The sequence below is a fragment of the Anomaloglossus baeobatrachus genome, chromosome 5, assembly GCF_048569485.1.
Source record: "Anomaloglossus baeobatrachus isolate aAnoBae1 chromosome 5, aAnoBae1.hap1, whole genome shotgun sequence".
Classification (NCBI taxonomy): Eukaryota; Metazoa; Chordata; class Amphibia; order Anura; family Aromobatidae; genus Anomaloglossus; species Anomaloglossus baeobatrachus.
This window is the reverse complement of record NC_134357.1, coordinates 407903385-407924422: the sequence shown is the minus strand read 5'-3', so window position 1 is coordinate 407924422 and position 21038 is coordinate 407903385. Positions and strand designations below refer to the sequence as shown.

General features: G+C 49.4%; 1 protein-coding gene across 1 annotated transcript in view; it reads left to right on the top strand.

Moving 5' to 3' along the window:
• The window catches only part of LOC142311643 (all-trans-retinol 13,14-reductase-like), an 84673-nt gene that overhangs the window by 49898 nt on the left and 13737 nt on the right, over positions 1-21038 (top strand). Inside the window, exons 5-8 of the mRNA XM_075350210.1 lie at positions 14477-14671; positions 18940-19059; positions 19243-19381; positions 20114-20223. Of these exons, the coding sequence (XP_075206325.1) occupies positions 14477-14671; positions 18940-19059; positions 19243-19381; positions 20114-20223 (564 nt within the window). The remainder of the gene's footprint in view (positions 1-14476; positions 14672-18939; positions 19060-19242; positions 19382-20113; positions 20224-21038) is intronic.

Sequence of the window (21038 nt, the reverse complement as noted above, 5' to 3'; positions counted from 1 at the left end):
TTGGGAGGCTCGGCCCGAGCTTCGAGCACCCGAGCTTTTTAGTACTCGCTCATCACTACTGCTTAGCAAAGAGCATAAAAACATAAATAACAGATATTTTGTTCAACACAAGTTCCCTCCTGGATGAGCTCGATTATGCCCTAAAGTCTGTGACGGGTCTTAGTAACATCCGGGTGTGAGGTAGTTGTGGTCCACAGAGAAACCTCAATGGCAAAGAACTAAATAATGTAGTCTTGGAAACGATGGTACCAAATGGTGATTGTGGCAGTAACTGTGGCCTGACCGTGTTACTATGCCTAACTAAACTAACTACAGGCCCTGCCTCAGTCTCAAATATTCTGGCGCCAAACTGATGTGAGGTGCCTGCACGGTTACCCACTGCGATGGCGCAGTGGGCCTTACTTATCTTACCGACCCGGGTCTGCTCTGGACAACATGTCTGAAGTACAAGGTCAGATGAGAGGCCTCTCCAACAGATGAGCAGTACTGCTGGTCACTGTGGCTTGTCTCCTTGGCAACGTCCTATCAACTTCACAAAAGCGCAAAAGCGTTCTTTCAGCAATCTTCTCCCATCTGGTAAGGATACGGATACAGTGTCACAGCTCTGATCAAGATGATAGATTTCTAGTCGCAAATATTATCTCTTCCCTCTTCTGCACGTCCTCTGTCTCTGTATTCATTCACTGCCAATTGCCAACCGCTTCCAAGATGGCTGCTCCTCTACTTCCTGTGATGTACTTCTTTTTATCAGCCTGTAGCTCCGCCCCCATCTGAGCTACCTATTGCAGTCTTTCATTTGTGCTGAGAAACAGCGTCCTCTTATGGTTGAATAATGACATTTTTGTCCCTTATAAAGTATTATCACATCATTACTGACAGCAAGCAGGTGGTAAAGTTACATACAATAAATACTGTTCACATTTATGAGACACAAATATATACGTCTAAACTATGCTTGTGAGGTGATACAGGGGCTTGCCATGCACATCTTTAACCAGGTACATTTTTCTGGCCATGAACAATGGGAGCTGTTTTACCATCTCACATGCCACCCCACTAGAGGTTGACGTCCTTGGCAACCCTTCCCATACAAATTCTTCTTGCGCATAGCGCTGTGGAGGTACACCAGCATTGGACCTGGTTGTCCTACGCAGGGTCGTAGGATCGGGGACTTCAAGTACATTTATTGGGGGAGGGGATGCCGGTTGCGCAACTCCCTCCCTGGGTAGCAAGCTTATCACAGATGGAACCTCAGTTGTTCCCGGGACAGGGACAACCCACCATTCCTCAACTAAAGGGGTTTCCACTGTACTCAAAGTAGGGATAGGCACCTCCTCTGTTGCCTTGGGCTCTTCAAAGGTGCAGCGTCTCAACATGTTTCGATGAAGGTTCCGCGAGGGTCCCTCATTCCCCACTGGCTCCACCTCATAGACTGGGATAGCAGGATCTACCCTTCTTTTCACCACATATGGGATCACCTCCCACCGCCCATCCAACTTCCCAGTTGGCTTTTTGGCCTTGACCATCACCCGGTCACCCGGAGCATACTCGTCTTTTTGCACGGGTCTCGGATTTGGGTGTACCACTTGTTTGAGGCGCTCCCCCACAACTTTGTGTACTGCTCTCAGCCGACGCCGGTGCTCTTGCGCCCATGCAGTGGTATTTCTCGGAGGTGGCTGCATTGGATCAGGCATGTGGAGATCCTCGATTTCCCGTCCGGCTCTCCCAAACATGAGCATATGTGGTGAGTAACCGGTGGTACTGTGTACCCTGTTGTTATAGGCCCACATCAGTTCAGGTAAGTATTCTGGCCACCGAGCCTTTTGACTGTCCTCCAGAGTCCGCAGCATCTGGAGCAAGGTGCGATTGAATCGCTCGCATGCCCCATTCCCTTGGGGGTGATATGGGGTCGTGCGGGAACGCTCTATGCCATAAAGCTGGTACAGCTCAGTCATCAGGGTGCCCTGGAAGCATGCCCCCTGATCTGGATGAATCCTCTTTGGACACCCAAAGACCTGTATAAAGTGTTTACAGACTGCCTCAGCTGCTGACTCTGCTGTCTGGTCAATGGTGGGTACGGCCACTGCATATTTTGTAAAATGATCTGTCATGACCAGGCAGTATGAGTGTCCTGAGGCAGAATACCCAATCTGTACATAGTCAATCATCAAGATTTCTAGGGGTGCAGACGTGAAGATGGCCTGGACAGGGGCCCGTTGTTCGGGGCTCTTACTCAATCCGCAAGCTCGACACTTCAGACATGCCTCAGTTACCATATCTCCCAGGTCAGGGCAATATACTAGCCGTTGGAGCCACTTGTAGGTTTTATCACTCCCAAAATGGACGCCCCTCTCATGGGCTTCCCGGGCTGCCTCTGATCCCAAAGACATAGGTATAACAATCTGTTGTCGGTACTGCAACTCAGACTTTAAGTATACAGTCCGGCACAGGACTCCCTGGATAACATTTAGTTTATCCCACTGCCTCAGCAACTTCTGGCCTTCTGTGGTCAGGCAGGCCCTCTCTTCTGGCCGTGGCCAGACTTTGGTCCGGACCCACTCTTTCACTCGCCGTAGGTCCGGACAGCCATGCTGGACTCTCCCCCAATCATCCAAAGTCTTCCCTAACACCATGGGCATCCCAGAAGCCACCCCACTTGAATGTGCCAAGTTCTGGAATAGAGGTAATCGACCGAGATTCTGTGTTTCAGTGTCCTCTAGCTCCTCATCAACATTCTGGGTGGGCAATCCTACAGGAACTCAGGAGAGTGCATCAGCATTGCTGTTCTCCCTTCCTGACCGAAACTGGATGTGGTATTGGTACTTGGAAAGACGAGCCATCCACCTCTGTTCAAGAGCTCCTAGTTTGGCATTCCCTAAGTGTGCTAATGGGTTATTATCAGTCATTACAGTCACTTCGGCACCCGTCAGATACTCAGCGAACTTTTCCGTCATGGCCCATACCAGTGATAAAAGTTCCAACTTAAAAGAACTATAGTTGTCGGGGTTGCGCTCTGACTCCCTCAGAGACCTACTGCCATAAGTAATTACTCTCTCACGTCCATCTTGCATTTGAGATAGTACTGCCCCCAGACCATGTAAACTCCCATCAGTATATAACAAGAATGGGGCATCAAACCGCGCATAGGCCAGAATTGGGGCACTCGTTAAAGCCTTTTTCAGTGCCTCAAAGGCTTCTTGCTGACGTGGTCCCCACTCGATGGGCCGAGTTTTGGGTCCCCCAGCCGTGCCCCTCAGCAACCTGTTTATCGGGCCGGCCAGATGAGCAAACTTGGGTATAAACCTTCGATAATACCCGGCCAGTCCCAGAAAGGCCCGCACCTCCCGTAGGGTATTCGGCCGCGGCCACTTCTGGACGGCCTCCACCTTACTGGCGGCTGGCTGTACCCCCTCCGTGGTGACCACATGTCCTAAGTACTCTATCCGATGTTGAAACAGTTGACACTTCCTGGGCTTGATCTTGAGACCATGGTCTCGCAATCGCCCTAAGACCTGCCGCAACTTCTGGAGGTGATCCTCGAATGAAGTTCCAAACACTATCACGTCATCCAGGTATATCAATACTGACTCAAAGTTGAGATCACCCAGACAGGGCTCCATCAACCGCTGAAAGGTCCCCGGGGCATTGGACAGGCCGAATGGCATGCGATTAAACTCGTAGAGTCCCATGGGTAAGATGAAAGCAGTCTTCGCTTTGTACTTCTCGGCCACTGGTACCTGCCAGTACCCGCTGGCCAAATCAAGAGTCGAAAAAAACTTTGCATGACCTAGGGCGGACAATGACTCTTCGATCCGTGGAAGAGGGTAGGCATCCCGGACAGTCTGGGCATTCAGTTTCCGGTAGTCCACACAGAATCGGAGGGATCCGTCTTTCTTCCTCACCAAGACCACTGGCGCTGCCCATGGACTTTGCCCATGGCCACCATATCTTTCACCTCCTGATACATCTTGGGTGGGATTTGCCGATAGCGTTCCCGGATTGGCGCAGCACCCCCGGTAGGAATTTCGTGCTCAATGGCGGAAGTACACCCAAAGTCTTCATCATTTCTTGAGAACGCTTCCTGGTATTCCCAAAGAGTGTCTTCGAGAAGCTTTTGTTGCCCCGGAGTGAGGGTTCGGCGGTCCACTCCCATCAGAGACATGATCACTTGGCCATTCCATTCAGCTGTCGGGGTCGCTCTTTGTTGGACACCTACGGCATAAGTCCAGGCTGACCTCCTATCTGGCTGTAGCGTGAAATCCCTCCGCCGAAGAATTTCCCCATCAAGCACATAGACTTCGGCTAGCAGAGTATTTCCAGGAATGGTTAATTCACTGTCTAGGACATTAATGCATCGTACAGGTGCGCACCCATTCTTTACAGTGACAAGAACCCGGGCTACCAGCGGTCGGGTTAATGCTTCCCCTTGAGTGACAGGCTCAATCAAGACTTCCAGCCCATTCAGTCGTCTCCCAGCTCCCACAGGCAGCATCAATATTTGCTTCTGTTGTGGTGGGATCTTCACCTGAGTCTTCAGCGGCACCCTCACTCGTCCGATTGGCTGACCGCGCCTGGTGCTCTTTTGCAGGCTACAGCTCCTCACCATTTGCTGCAGAACTTTCTGTGTCGGCCGATGCGTGGTAGCCCGTTGCCAATACTTAGGCCCTTCCTTGGCATACATGTGGTGATCTAGATCTCTCAACACGTTCATACCCAGCGTCACGTCCAATCCTCTCCGGGACGGATGGTTCACGAGCACAACTCCCTTCTTGCCAATGCTCTGGTCTAACAATCGGATATGCATCCAGACTATTCCTTGTACATCCAACTCATTGTTATTGTCAGCTGTCAGCCTAATGACACTTCCATCTTCCGGTTCCATCAAGTTCCCAAAATGTCTCTCAAAGAATTCCAGCGGCATAATCGTGCATTCCGACCCAGTATCGACTAGGCAGCGTAACCGTTGACCTTCGAACTCGGCTTCTATTACAGGGCTTCTGGCATATAAGTTGTGTTCTTCATACACTGGACTTGACTGCGGCGGCTGATAGTTTAACGCTGACTCAGCTCCCATCTGTGCAGAGCAGTCTCTGGCGATATGGCCAAATTGTTGACAGCACCAGCATTGGGGCCCACGGTGGGGTTGCGATCCCAATGTGTCATACCTCATGGAATTCCGCCTCCTGGCCGGTGTTGCCATAGAGACTCGGGGTCGCGGAACTATTGGTGGTGCGTGAAGTGGTCAGTCGCACACCTCAGCTACCTTCAGTTGAAGTTCCTGCATTTGTTCTGTTAAAGTCTGGATCACATCCCTCAGGACAGCCGCTTCTCCTGATCCTTTCTGACCCTCTGCAATATGGGCACTGCTCACCCACTTCTTCATCACAGGAATTGACTCCTCCTCCCGTTCTAAAGCGGCTAGATAGCTGTCATTAAATGTCAGAGTTGAGTTGCTCCGAGTCATCTCTCGGAGCTTATCCTGTAAAGACTTATTGGCTATCCCAGCAATGAACTGGTCCCTCAGGATCTTGTCCAGCTCCTGAAAGGCGCCCATGCCCGCTGAGTCACGCCTACGGATTTCTTGCATTGCTTCCTGCAAGGCATTTGCATACCGCATAAGTGTTTCTCCTTCACGCTGTGGCCGATTGAAGAATCCACTTCTCAGCTGCGCCACTTGCACATGGGCCCCATGGACCCTCTCTAACAGGGCAAATACCTTCTCAATGTTGTCTCTCTCGGATTCAGGGCGCACCATCAGTGTCCGTCGGGCATCACCCTCTAGGGCATTCAGAGCTACTTCTGCCTGTAATTCCGGAGTCAGGTTACACATCTTGACTGCACTCCGAACGCTCTCCATCCAATCCTCAAGGCCGATGTCGCTACCATCAAACCTAACCAAGGGAGGGAACAAAGTCCCCGCTGGAAGGTACCCTACCTGGGGTGACATGGCAGATTGCACTGGTGACATTAGGGAAAGCTGGCTTGCCTGTGCTGGGGCCTGGACTGGTGCTGCTAATGCCGGTGAGTTGACTCCCGCCGCATTCCCGTCCATAACGGTCGCTGTATCCTGCCGACTACGCCAGTTGTAACGGTGGGCAGGGGGCGCCTCAGCAGTAGTCGTGGTCCTGTGCCTGGAGGGCACCAAGCGCAACCCAGCCGTGACCGTCACAGAAAACATGGGAGCTCATGGAGCAAGCAGTAAGGGGAATATGGAGAGCTGGGGATCATCCCACAGAGAAATACCTGGTTTCTCCAGCACTTTGGTCCTCTCCTGATCACCGGCACCGTCCTTAGCAACAAGAAATCGTCCAAGATAACCAGGCAACTTAAACAGGTTTTCTTTATTAAAGTCCATCTTACAGCTGTATATTAGCTCCATACTTCTGTCTTTCTCACCTCTGGTATGTGTGTATTGTTAAAGGCTTTGAGACCGGTCACCATGACCTCATACAGGTAGTTCAGGCCGCCACCAAAATGAACTTCTGGATACAGTGTATCGGACACTACTCCACACCACAGTCCCAAAAAGGTGCCCGTAAGGCTTACCCCTATTTGCCGCACTGCTCCCCAGCAAGCCACAATCTTTCCACAGACTTTCTCAGGCCTCCAGCTGCAGGATCCTGTGCCAGCGTCAGGGACTCAGTAGTGTGGTCCAAATTATGTCTCTCTTGGCAGCTCCCTCTCTCCTGTGTCTCCTTCTTTACTCCATCATCAGAGGTGTCCCACTTTCCTTCATTCTGGTTTCTTTCTCGTTCCCTTGCTCCTGCTCTGTCTTGTGTCCCAAACTTAACTAACTTCAACCGTCTCTATCTGCACACCACACCACACTTTTACTCCACTTTCCTTGTTATAAGTTCCACATAGCCAGCGACTTTGCTGCTCCACAGGCCTGAGGCCTGACTCCGACCCAGGCTGGGCCCTAACTCCCGTTTCCACAGAAACAGTCTCTACCTATGCCCTAGCTTCTCCTCTATAGGCTAATTTCAAAATCCCAACTGTCTGTTACCAGGCAGATTTAACCTTCAACTGCATACCTATGCCTGTTCCTAGTGTCAGTGTGCTACTCTTGGGTGACATCTAGTGGTGACCCCATAAAACTACACATTATTGTGACAATACATTAATAACTTTATACAACATATTCAATAAATGCTTCACAACTATGTGATGTCTTCAGGGGGGCATCTTCTCTCTGGGGTTGCGACCACCCTCTTACAATATCACAAGATCTCAGAGGTGACGGAGCCCAGGGGTCACATCATAGGGATGAGCAGATTGGCTGAACAAGGTATTTAGATAAAGCCTTCCCTATCAGTTTTAAAGGGATGTGACCACTATTGTAGCGTTGTGAACCACCCCTTTAAACATGTAAAGCACAGATTATACACGGATGCCACCTGCGCGTTTTTCACAGACCCATAGACTTGTATTGGCTCTTGTCATCCTTGGTATCAAAAAAAAAAGCAGACTTGTGAGCAGCCTCATCGGTTATAATGGGTACGAGTTGTAGCCATGAAAAAAAAGGCTACCACATATAGAGAAATCACGGACATGTGAAGGAAGACTACGGCAGCAACCTACTTGGTCTACCCCAAATTATGACCCTAAACGACACAAGAATCACACTGTAGATTTAGACAATCCTGTATCATTTAATTAAACAATAGCCAATCTTATTTCAATTTAATAACAAAAAATAAAACTACAAAATCTAAGCCTAGAAAACCAGGCATTACACAAAATAACAGATTATAGGACAGTGCAAAAGTAATTAATAAGGTCTTCATAGAACGTGATATAATATTGTGAGGGATAATCAATTAATATTAATTTCATTCCTATCATTTCACACCTATTTCCGCTTCTATTCCCTCTGAATTAATCTTGTGGGTAATCCATTAACTCTCTGTAATTAGTTTATGGATGTGCTGATTACATGTCTGATAAACCAATTAACGATGAACAAGACACATGACCTGCATTACAAAGTACAACACTGGGCAAAGTTTAATATCTAGTTATAGTGTAGTGGAGGTGTTAGTGGGGCATGTGCCTCAGGCGCTAGGTGCCAACAATTCACGCTGACTTGGCAAGGGTATTTACACTGGACAAAAATATAAACGCAACACTTGTTTTTGCTCCCAGTTTTCATGAGCTGAACTCAAAGATGTAAGACTTTTTCTATATACACAAAAGACCTTGTTCTCTCAAATATTGTTTAAAAATGTGTCTATATCAGTGTTAGTGGTCACTTCTCCTTTGCAAAAATAATCCATCCACTTCACAGATGTGGCATATCAAGATGCTGGTTAGACAGCATGATTATTACACAGGTGTGCCTTAGGCTGGCCATAATAAAAGGTCACTCTAAAATGTGCAGTTTTATCACACAGCTCAATGCCACAGATGTTGCAAGTTATAGCCCTGCTCTGCAGCGTGTGCGCCTGGTCCTTGTAAGTGTTCTTGATTCTGCCCGCTACCTCGTCTGACCTTCCTGACCACTATCCTCCACGTCCTGCCCGACCTCCCTGACTTCAGTCCTCCCCGTTCCGTCCGACCTCTCTGAGTCCGGTCCCCTCCATTTTTGTTTTACCTTCTGGTCTTCCTCTCCTGCTATCTATTTGTTGTTCCATCCCTGTGCCCCTCCTCCTTCGGCTTGCTCTCCCGGTTTTCGACCTCTGGCTCGCTCCTGACACTGACTCCGCCGAATCCCTTGCACTGTGTGAATTCCCGGCCCCGACCCTGCTTGTATGATTTCTCTTAGTAATCTATCTGTGATTACTCCTGTGACACCTTGTGGTTCCATAGTCCTGTTACTCACGCCAGTATTCCAGCTCCCCTTAGTGGTGACTGCACAGTTTCAGTCTGCAATCTTTCATTTCTACATTTCTTTATTTTCAGATACCCAGATACGTAGTTTGCAGCTTAATCCAAGTGTCAGGCTTGTGGGAGTGTCTCTCCCAGTAATATAGGCAGAATGTGAGGTTTGTATCTATCCTGGGTACTCCACTTTTCATTACCTCATATCAACACAGCTTCTATCCTGAACTTATTTCCCTTTTGTGTGCTTTCCTACTCTTTTCACTACATTGTTGAAATGTACGGTATATTCCACCTCCTCTTCTCTGCTTCTAATCTCTAATGTGGCGCCCCTGACCTGGTCAGGCACCACTGAGTACTGCTCCCATGCTGGGGACAGTACAATACAGGTAATCCAGAAGGCTGACCGAGGTGTGACTACACAGGCGCATAGTGATCAGGTCTCACACATGTACCTTTGAGAGGACCCCTGGGGATCCCAGGAGGGGGCAAAGCCTTCACCTCCACTGGAATAGTGGAGGGGGCCAAAAGCCTCCATCTCCAATCAAGGGGTGTGGTGGAGAGCCTGGTTGCTAGGTGGCGTAGGCAGGCACAAAAGGGAAAAGAGATGGAGGAGAACACAGTCTGAAGCAGAGTGTGAAGGAGTGAGGAGCATGAAGTGGAGCTCTGACAGGAGCAGCAGTGAAGGTCCCAGGAGTGAGCCGGTTTAGTGCAGAGTCCAGGGAGCTCAGTCAGGAGCAGACCCCTGGGGCTGCTGCAGTCTAACAGCGCCCGCGCAGTGGCTACCGACGGGGGAGAACGGTCACCTAAGAGTGCTACCCGAAATCCATCTTCAGCTAGAGAGAGAGCACGGAGTGGGAAGTAAGGAGACTGCTAGGGAGTACCAGGCCCAAACGGGCGGCAGATCCCGGAGCGGGGATAGATCCACCTTTCCTTGCTAAACCTGCCGGTGTGGGGCCCTCAAAGCCCACACCACAACACCCAAAAGCCGCAGCCACGTAGCCACAGTTAGGGCCCATAGTTCACAGGAGGCAAGCAGCTGGAGTGATCTGGTCCAGGCGACAAGCAAACGGCAACCGAAGGGGAGAGAGGCTTCAGCAACTTCCCTGGGTGACCCCCATAGGGACTAAAAGTCGGGGTTACCCCAAACCACCAAGGGCTAAGGAAGGCGAGTCGGTAGTCACCATCATTAGTCAGCCGGAAGGATACCTGGTTCCAGCCTGGTTCATCCCAGCTACGCCCGGGTTACTCACCCTGCCATCTAAAGTGAGTAAAACCCCTGAAAGACAATCTGCTTGTGTGGAGTTATTCTGCGCCTTGTGGTTCTACACCTCTACACAGGGCCCTGGGGCTTGCCTCACTCTCAGGAGGCTACTACACCCGACTGCACCCACCATCAGCCCCAGGCATCCCTTAACCTGCAGTGGCAGTCCCCACTGACCGCAATTCTGAGAGTGGCGTCACGACAAATAGAAGATTTCCTACCAGTGACAAGATCCAGCCGAGTGGAGTCCCTGAAGGTAATGCACCGACACAACACCTGTGGGGCTTCACATCTGGCGTCACGAACAGGATAAGGACTAGACCTGTTCAGACAGGTGACCATGTGCCTGGGCGGTCCGCTTGAAAAATTGGAAGCGCCGCCATATTGCCACCATGAAAAGCGCGCTGAAAAACAACAGCAGCCCGCGCTGGGAGAAGTTACCGCCCACGAAGAGGTGTGGCTACCCAGAGATCCCCTGCAGAGTTCTGACCTCGCAAGTGAAGAGAGCGGAAGCGTTCAGAGACGTCGGGACAGAAAGGGAGCCAGAAGCCTGCTGTTAGAGAAAATGGCGTCTGAAAACAGAGACCCAGAGCCAGGCTCCGCTGCCTGGTGGTGTCGGGAGCTTGCCGAGTTCTGCGATCAACTGGAAGCCAGGGTCGGAAGGCAGATCCGAGAGGGACGTGCGGAGTTCCTGGGAATGACCGCGGCGGTTCAGGCCTATGAAGAGAGAGCCGCGCGCCGAGTGCCAGACCGGGCGGTGACGACTCAGACCCCGATGCTGCCAACGATGGGTGAGTCCAGTGTTGCCCCTGCCAGCGCGAGTGCCCCGACCCCTGCTGCCATGCCCGCGGTCCCTGAAGAGGCGTCTGGCGCGGCGACTCTGGAGCAGGCCGCAGCCACGCCAGGTGCAGCCCGCCAAGCCCAGGCCGCCGCAGCGATGCCCTGCTCGGCCCACCAAGACCCGGTCCCTGCAGTAACGCCAAGTCCGGCCCGCAAAGAACCGGCTGCCACCGCGACCCTCATCCATGCCGCGGGTGTGACGCTGACCCAGGCCGCCGCCTTGCTAGGCCCGGCCCGCCAAGACCCCACCGCAGCAGCGACGCTCATCCACGCCGCAGGCGAGGTGCTGAACCAGGCCGCAGCCACGCCAGGTGCGGCCCGCCAAGCCCAGATCGCTGCAGCGACGCTCAGCCCAGCCTGCAAAGATCCCATCGCAGCTGCGACGCCAATCCAGGCCGCGACAGCGACGCCGATCCAGGCCGCCGCAGCGATGCCCTGCCCGGCCCGCCAAGACCAGGCCGCCGCCATGTCAGGCGCGGCCCGCCAAGATAAGATTGTATCACCATTTACCCCGGCCTGCAAGGCCAGAGCAGACACCGCTTCCCAGTCCAAGGAGGTCCCTGCTAGGAAGCCCACGCTGGGGGAGGACCCCGAATACTGGAAGCTGAAGGCTGACCTAGAGGCTCAATTCCCACAAGAGTTGGTGGACCAGTATTTGCTTCCTCCGCACACCCCCAAGAGGATTCCGGCAACCCCTGCAGCAACCACGCCAAAGAGTCCCCCGCCTGGGCCTGCGGAAGAAAGTCCATCCCTAGCACTGCCACCAAAGGAGTGCTCAGAAGAACTAAGGGGGAGGGGAGGCCAGGAAACTGAGGAGCTGACTCAGGAGCCACCAGCAGTGGATCCATGCCCAGAGCCGGAGATGTTGCCATATTCCCGCTGGGATGAAGAAGACCTGACACCGTCTGCTGAAGAAGATTTGCCTAAAAGCCTCACCTGGGAGCTTGTAAGCTGTACTCCGCCGAATCCAGCCCGCAAGACACGGCGCCGTAGCAGAACCCAGTCTTTCCCTGCACTGCAGTCCCCAGAGCAGAGAGATGAAATAACGGCCAGAGACCTACAGGAGAAACGGTTCCTGAGAAGAGCCAAAGCCCAGGTCAGAGGACCCCTTTGTAGAGGAGTAGTGGAAGATTTCAGCCTAAAATCAGGATACGGCTTCATAGTAGCACCTGGTATGAAAGAAGGCATTTTTGTCAACAGAAGAGACGTTAGAGCCCATTTGCCCAGAGGACATCCTGGAAGGAACCTAAGGATGGGAGACACAGTGCAATTTACAATGCATCAAGGAGAAAGAGGCTGGTATGCACTAGATGTTACACCATGTCCTAAAGAAAAAGAAACAGACAGAGATAGAGAAAGAAAAGATAAAGAACCCACTGATGAGACCACCACGGATGATGAAAAAGGCCGAGAAAGCAGCAGGTGCCGCAGCCCTACAGGCCCAAGCCCTGGTGAGGAGGAATCTGTGTAAAGCATGTAAAGTAAAGTACAGAAGTTAAAGTTTGAAGTTTTGCAACGTTTACATGTTTAAGAGATGTGCCCACATAAACTAATGTGAGAAATGAACCTTAAGGCTATGAACTGGCTATAGCCACAAACTCTCGCAGTGTAAATAGTTACACCAGAGGCACCACCACCAGAGTCAGCCTGTTTAGGGGCTTGGCTCGTCTGCAACCAGGGAGCACGTCCGTATATAGGGCCTTGGCTTACCTGCAACCAGAGAGCATGCCTGTTTATGGGGCCTGGCTCTCCACCACAAAGAGGGTACCTGGTCAGCACTAACTGTGGAGGCCGCCTCTGCATCCTGCCAGAAGAGGCTGAAGGCGCGGCTCCACCAGGCCAGGTATGCCCTGAAAACCACCAGCCCATGGAAGCCGCCTCTACATCCTGCCAGAAGTGGCTGAAGGCGCGGCCAACGTGAGAGGGTTTAGGGTGGGTTAACGGACTTGTGGGTGGAGGGTGGTGATGTATGGTACCTGATGGTTTTAAAATGTTTTACCATGTTTTAATGTTTTATGCATTTTAAAATGTTGTCTTGCAGCCCGAGGACGTGCTGGTGATAACTAAGGGGGAATGTGGCGCCCCTGACCTGGTCAGGCACCACTGAGTACTGCACCCATGCTGGGGACAGTACAATACAGGTAATCCAGAAGGCTGACCGAGGTGTGACTACACAGGCGCATAGTGATCAGGTCTCACACATGTACCTTTGAGAGGACCCCTGGGGATCCCAGGAGGGGGCAAAGCCTTCACCTCCACTGGAATAGTGGAGGGGGCCAAAAGCCTCCATCTCCAATCAAGGGGTGTGGTGGAGAGCCTGGTTGCTAGGTGGCGTAGGCAGGCACAAAAGGGAAAAGAGAAGGAGGAGAACACAGTCTGAAGCAGAGTGTGAAGGAGTGAGGAGCATGAAGTGGAGCTCTGACAGGAGCAGCAGTGAAGGTCCCAGGAGTGAGCCGGTTTAGTGCAGAGTCCAGGGAGCTCAGTCAGGAGCAGACCCCTGGGGCTGCTGCAGTCTAACAGCGCCCGCGCAGTGGCTACCGACGGGGGAGAACGGTCACCTAGGAGTGCTACCCAAAATCCATCTTCAGCTAGGTAGAGAGCACGGAGTGGGAAGTAAGGAGACTGCTAGGGAGTACCAGGCCCAAACGGGCGGCAGATCCCGGAGCGGGGATAGATCCACCTTTCCTTGCTAAACCTGCCGGTGTGGGGCCCTCAAAGCCCACACCACAACACCCAAAAGCCGCAGCCACGTAGCCACAGTTAGGGCCCATAGTTCACAGGAGGCAAGCAGCTGGAGTGATCTGGTCCAGGCGACAAGCAAACGGCAACCGAAGGGGAGAGAGGCTTCAGCAACTTCCCTGGGTGACCCCCATAGGGACTAAAAGTCGGGGTTACCCCAAACCACCAAGGGCTAAGGAAGGCGAGTCGGTAGTCACCATCATTAGTCAGCCGGAAGGATACCTGGTTCCAGCCTGGTTCATCCCAGCTACGCCCGGGTTACTCACCCTGCCATCTAAAGTGAGTAAAACCCCTGAAAGACAATCTGCTTGTGTGGAGTTATTCTGCGCCTTGTGGTTCTACACCTCTACACAGGGCCCTGGGGCTTGCCTCACTCTCAGGAGGCTACTACACCCGACTGCACCCACCATCAGCCCCAGGCATCCCTTAACCTGCAGTGGCGGTCCCCACTGACCGCAATTCTGAGAGTGGCGTCACGACAAATAGAAGATTTCCTACCAGTGACAAGATCCAGCCGAGTGGAGTCCCTGAAGGTAATGCACCGACACAACACCTGTGGGGCTTCACACTAACACTGAAATAAAGAAGAGGGGGAGCAGACAGCCTGAGAAATAAACAGATTTGTAACATTTTTGCAAAGCTTTAAGCTAGATAGTGTACTTAGAGAAACTCTGCCAAGGCAAAGTGGTAGACTTTTTTTCAGCAAGACTATTTAAAAAGTTGCTTAACTTTGCATTTAGGAAGTAAATGAACAATACAAATATTCAGTACAAAGATGTCCTTATCCTATATTCTCCTCACTTTGTTTTGTAGGAGTCCCTCCAAATGACAGTAGCTTCATGATCAATGCCCTTCTTCTTCATCATTACAAAAGAGGAGCCTGGTATCCTCGAGGAGGGAGCAGTGAAATTGCCTTCCATATGATTCCTGTGATAGAACATGCTGGAGGCAAAGTTCTTGTAAAGGCTCCTGTTACACGGATCTTGTTAAACAATGGCAAAGCCACAGGTGAGCAATGAAGTACAAAAAATGGAGACATAAGCTGGTCCAAAAGTGGTTAAAGGGGTGGTTCACCCATATTTTTTATTGTCTAGTTCGATATTATATTGAGAAACAATGTTTCTCTCAAATACCTTGTGTTGGCAATAGCCTGTGAGAGGCGCTATTGCAGATCGCTCTTCCCGCTCAAGTGACGTCACCGTCAAGTGCCGCACACAACGCATCCGTGCAGCCGGCTGAATTCTTCCAGACTCACTGAGCTGTGGGTGGTGTTTCACCGCTGTCACAGCCAATCTGGTCCCTGCTCCCCGCTCCCCCCTCCCTCCTCCCTTACAGCACAGAGCGTCGCGTCTCTTGCTTGCAGCGTTCTGCTGTGAGGGAGGGGGGAGTAGGGAGCAGATGGGCTGTGACAGCGGTGAAACACCACTCAAAGCTCATTGAGTCTGGAAGAATGCAGCCGGCTGCACCGATGTGACGTGTGCGGCACTTGACGGTGACGTCACTGGAGCGGGGAACAGCGGTCTGCAATAGCGCCTCTCACAGGCACTATTGCCAACACAAGGTATATGAGAGAAACATTGTTTCTCAATATAATATCGAACTAGACAATAAAAAATATGGGTGAACCACCCTTTTAAGCACCTGGAACATGGTATTAGGGATACAATACAATCATGTTTTTTTTTTACAATATGCCTGATAACAGAATCTATATGGTGCAGCTTGAAGTTTCTACATCTTGATTTACAAACTATTACAATAGTTGGACCCTCCACTTAAATACCAATAATGTAATTTGCCATCATAATGGATGACATCATAGTTGGTAAAAATGAAGGATGACCATAGTGAGTCTTTCCATCATGTGGGTATAATGATGATTATAGAGCTGAGGTCTCAAACACACGGCCGCGGGCCGCATTCGGCCCCCGAGGCTGCTTGTTGTGGCCAGCAGACCCCATAACTATCGCAGCTCTATGCCGGGAGACGGCACTGGCAGCACTTTACTACAATTGAATAATTTGTGGTGCCGCGCGGAAGAGCTGTCTGCACTGTACCAATGGCTGCTACCCGTCAATCAGATGCAAGGAAGTGATGTCACTGTATGACGTCACCTCCTGGCATCTGATTGGCCGGCGGTAGCCATTGGTATAATGCAGACAGCTCCTGTGTGCGGCACCGCAGATGATTCAATTATAGCAAAGTCCTGCCGCTGCTGGCCCCCGGTCATAGAGCAGCGATCATCACAGTCCGCAACAAGCAGGTACGTGCTCACGATCAGGACCCGCTGCCTCCCTGGACGCGGCGGGTCCGGACCTACGGGGCCACAAGTCTCTTCCTTAGGAGACCGCATCTGCCCGTGCCCGTGATCTGGGTTCGGGGCGCTGCTGTCTCCTCGCTGTGTTCTCCCTAGGGAGGGCATTCAATTCAGCATAAATTCACATGCTGCGGCCTCTGCAAGCGGCACCGCAGGTCAGTTTTCCCTGCTGGCTGCACAAGCACAGTGGGCATGAGGTTTTTAGAAATCCAATCCACTCTGCTTGTACTGTACATCGCAGCGTTTTGGACGCAGCTGAAACATGCTGCATTCAAAACACTGGAAACACTGATCATGGATACGCAGGGAACGGAGGAATGGTGAGGAGAAATTTTGTTTTGCGTATTACTAAAGGATGAGCATAATACTACAAGGATGAGCACAATACTACATGGAACAAGGATGGGCACAATACTACAGGCACAATACTACAAGGATGGGCACAATACTACAGGGCACAATACTAGAAGGATGGGCAAAATACCACAAGGATGAGCACAATACTACTGGGCATAATACTACAAGGATGGGCACAATACTACTGGACACAATACCACAAGGATGAGCACAATACTACAGGGCACATGGATGAGCACAATACTACAAGGATGAGTACAATACTACTGTGCACAATACTACTAGGCACAATACTACAAGGATGGGCACAATACTACATGGCACAAGGATAGGCACAATACCACTGGGTACAATACTACAATGATGGGCACAATACTACAAGGATGAGCACAATACTACTGGGTACAATACTATAAGGATGGGCATAATACTACTGGGCACAATACCACAAGGATGGGCACAATACTACAGGTCACAAGGATGGCCACAATACTACAGGGCACAAGGATGGGCACAATACTACAAGGATGAGCAGAAAACTACAGGGCATAGTATTACAAGAATAAGCACAATACTACTGGGCACAATACCACAAGGATGGGCATAATACTACTGGGCACAATACTACAGGGCACAATACCACTAGGATGGGCACAGGCTACAAGGATGGGCACAATACTAAAATGATGAGCACAATACTACTGGGCACAATGTTACAAAGATGCGCAGAATACTACCAGGATGGTCACAATACTACTGGGCACAATACTACAAGGATGGTCACAATGCTACTGGGCACAATACTACAAGGATGAGCACAATACCACAAGGATGGGCACAATACTACAAGGATGGGCACAATACCACAAGGATGGGCACAATGCTACAGGGATGAGCACAATACTACAGGGATGAGCACAATACTACTGGGCACAATACTACAAGGATGAGCACAATACTACAAGGATGGGCACAATACCACAAGGATGGGCACAATGCTACAGGGATGGGCACAATACTACAGGGATGAGCACAATACTACTGGGCACAATATTACAAGGATGGGCACAGTTCTACAGGACACAAGGATAGGCAAAATATTACTAAGATGAGTACAAGACTACAGGGCACAATACTGCATGGATGAGCACAATACTACAGGGTACAATACCACAAAGAGGGGTACAATACTAAAATGATGAGCACAATACTACTGGGCACATTGTTACAAAGTTGCGCAGAATACTACCAGGATGGTCACAATACTACTGGGCACAATACTACAAGGATGGGCACAATACTACTGGCCACAATACTACAAGGATGGGTACAATACTAAAATGATGAGCACAATACTACAGGGCACAAGGATGGGCACAATACTGCAGGGCACAATACTACAGGGAATAATACCGCAAGGATGGGCACAATACTACAAGGATGGGCACAATACTACAAGGATGAGCACATTACTACTGGGCACAATACTACAGGGCACAAGGATGGGCACAATACTACAGGGCACAATACTACAGGAAATAATACCACAAGGATGGGCACAATACTACAGGGCACAATACTACAAAGATGGGCACAATACTACAAGGATTGGCACAATACTACAAGGACTGGCACAATACTACAAGGATGAGCACAATACTACAAAGATGAGCAGATTACTACAGGTCACACAGATGGGGACATTACTACAAGATGTTGGCTAAGGCTGCTTTCACACATCCGGCTTGAACTGTGCGGCTCAATCCGGCTGTGCAAGCTATGCAACGGATGCGGTGAAAACACCGCATCCTTTGCATAAGTTTTTCCCATGCGGCCTGTCCGGTTTTTGCCGCTTGCGGCATGCTACTGAGCATGCGCAGTGGCAAAAACCGCATGCGGCGCCTGGATACGGTTTTTGCCTTATCCGGCCGCCATAGGCATGCATTGAAAAATGCGCCGCATCGGCCGAATGCGGCGCTATGCGGGTTTTTTTGCCGCACGAAAAAACGTGTCAGGCAACGTTCCATCCGGCCGCCGCATTGGCTAAATCTGCCGCATGCGGCAAAAACCGGACCGAACGCGAGCCCATGCGGCACAATGCGGCACTAATTAAAGTCTATGCAGAAAAAACCGCAACCGGCAGCAAAAAAAAACGGTTGCGATTTCCCTGCAAAGTGCCGTATTGTGCCGCAATGCAGAAACCGGAGGTGTGAAAGCAGCCTAAGATTACTATGTGATGCTGCTAATTTTAAAATAATTTTACAAGAAGGTGATAAAAGTCAAAATAAAGCATGAATTTTATTTTATTTTTTGCCATTAAAAATGCTATATATATATATATATATATAAAGCATATATAGATATATATATAAAGCATTTTTAATATATATATATATATACTTAACTAAACAAAAAAGTGCAGGTTTGTTATAATAAACAAGCAATAATTCATTAAAAAAATGTCATTTTGTCATGCAAAGAATGTGACCCCTCTCATTTTTTTTTATATGCGGCCCATACACCCAGCTGAGTTTGAGACCCCTGTTGTAGAGGTTAGGGATGAAAACATTGAATGACTTGGACTTTTACAATTTCTCTTTAGGCGTGGTTGTCCAGAGAAAAGACAAGGAGATTTGTATTTTTGCTCCTGTGGTCATATCAGATGCTGGCATCTTCAACACTTATGAGAAACTTCTACCTCCTGTGGTTAAGAACACACCTGGTAAGATGTGACCATGGTAAATAACCATAGGAATTTCCATCAATAACTTCAAGAAATTGAAAGGATATGGAACATTTTTTCTCATAATTGTATAACTCTTCAGAAGACTCAGTTTAATTGAAGTAATATCTAATTATATAAAAGTTTTTAGTTCAATGTCCATGTATTCTTCTCTCTCACTAGAAGTGGAGACTCTCTTGTCTAGTCTTCAGTATGGGATGGGCTGCTTTTTAGTTTTCGTAGGCATATGCGGGACAAGTGATGAGCTGGGGCTGAAGTCTACCAACTTATGGATCTACACGGAGAGTGATCTCAACAGCTTGTGAGTAAACACAAATCTTGATTAAAAAAATTTGACATTCAAAACCGTGACCCACAAAAGCTATAACGAGAACTTGATGGCCAATTGATGAAAACTGCAGAACTTGCCCCATCCATTCTGTTTTGCATCTTCTAGCCACAAACTTAAGAACTTTGCACTTATACTGTGCAAACTCAGTTTTGTTATATCTCTACATAAAAGATATAAGATTGACCATTCAGCTAATATTGATGTTGGCCAAACACTCATTTTGCTGACAGCTACATCCACTGACCAAGCTGTAAACATTTATGTTTGGATTGCCCAAGAGTCCATGTTTATATCAGTAAGGCCGGTGTTACACTTGTGAGTGCCTCGCGAGTGTCGCGTTGCATCACCCGGCACGGACTCACACTCTCCTCACAGGAGCGGGTCGGTTGCATAGAGATGCATGCAACCGACCATCTCCTGTAAGGAGAGTGTGAGTCCGTGCCAGGTGATGCAACGCGAGACTCACGCGAGATACACGCGAGGCACTCATAAGTGTGACACCGGCCTAAGAAGAGGGTAATCTGTCAGTGGCTTGTTTGTTTGGGTTCGGTCATTTGAAAACCCAACCAGCTAAACCTTTTTCTATCATCTTCTGCCTATTTAGCCTCCACTCTAATATTTTATAACAAAATAATACAAGTACATTCACAGTTACTCAAAGAGGTGTGGTGGAATGCTAGACTGTTTGTTTTTCTAATTCAGAATGGAGAAATTCCGTTCTTTGGAATGGGAAGAGGTATGCAAGCAATTACCCTTGATGTTCATCACTTTTCCATCTGCTAAGGATCCTACATACAGTCGGAGGCATCCAGGTCAGGATTATGTCAATTTTAATTTCTTTAAGCAATACAAAGATAGCTGCCGAGTCCAACTGCCCACTGAAAATCAGACTAGACTAGGAAAAGTATCATCATGATGAGACCACCAAGGTTAGCAGAATCACTTGGGGTTGATTATTTATGTTTAAACAAAAAAAAACCAAAACAAATAAAAGAATATAGCAGCATCCCAAGAGCTAAGAATATCTGAAGTTTACACTGTTATAGAAAATATGCTTAGAAATATTAAGTTACTTAGTGCATAAATTGGCCAATTCATGAGAGCCTACCAGCTGCCACAAGGCTAAATTTCCCTGATGGGACCTTATACCTAATATTTGTTAAATTTGCCTCCCCTGGGCCTAAAAGAATGCAAGTTTAAAGGTCAGGTAGGATCCAGCACTAATTAAAAACAGCTTTAGGCCCTGTGCGCATACTGCGTTTTTTGTCGCGTTTTTGCTGCGTTTTTGGTGCAGAATTGGTGCATATTTGTTCCGAAGCTTCATGGAGTCCTTCCCCAGCAAAGTTTATGAGAAATCTAAAATGCTGTGCGCACGTTGCTTCCTTTTTCCTTACAGGTTTTGCTGCATGTGATTTTTTTTTCTGCAGGTCCCAGCGTTATTTATGGCATTAGTTAATGGTAAAAGGCATAAAAAAACGCAGGGACATAATGCACCAAAAAACATAACAAAAATGCACCAAAACGCAGTAAAAACGCATGCATTTTTTTGGGTGCATATTTTTGGCCAGAGGTGCAGTATTCTGCCAGAGAGTGCGTTTTTTGCTGAAGAAACATCTGCAGTGTGCGC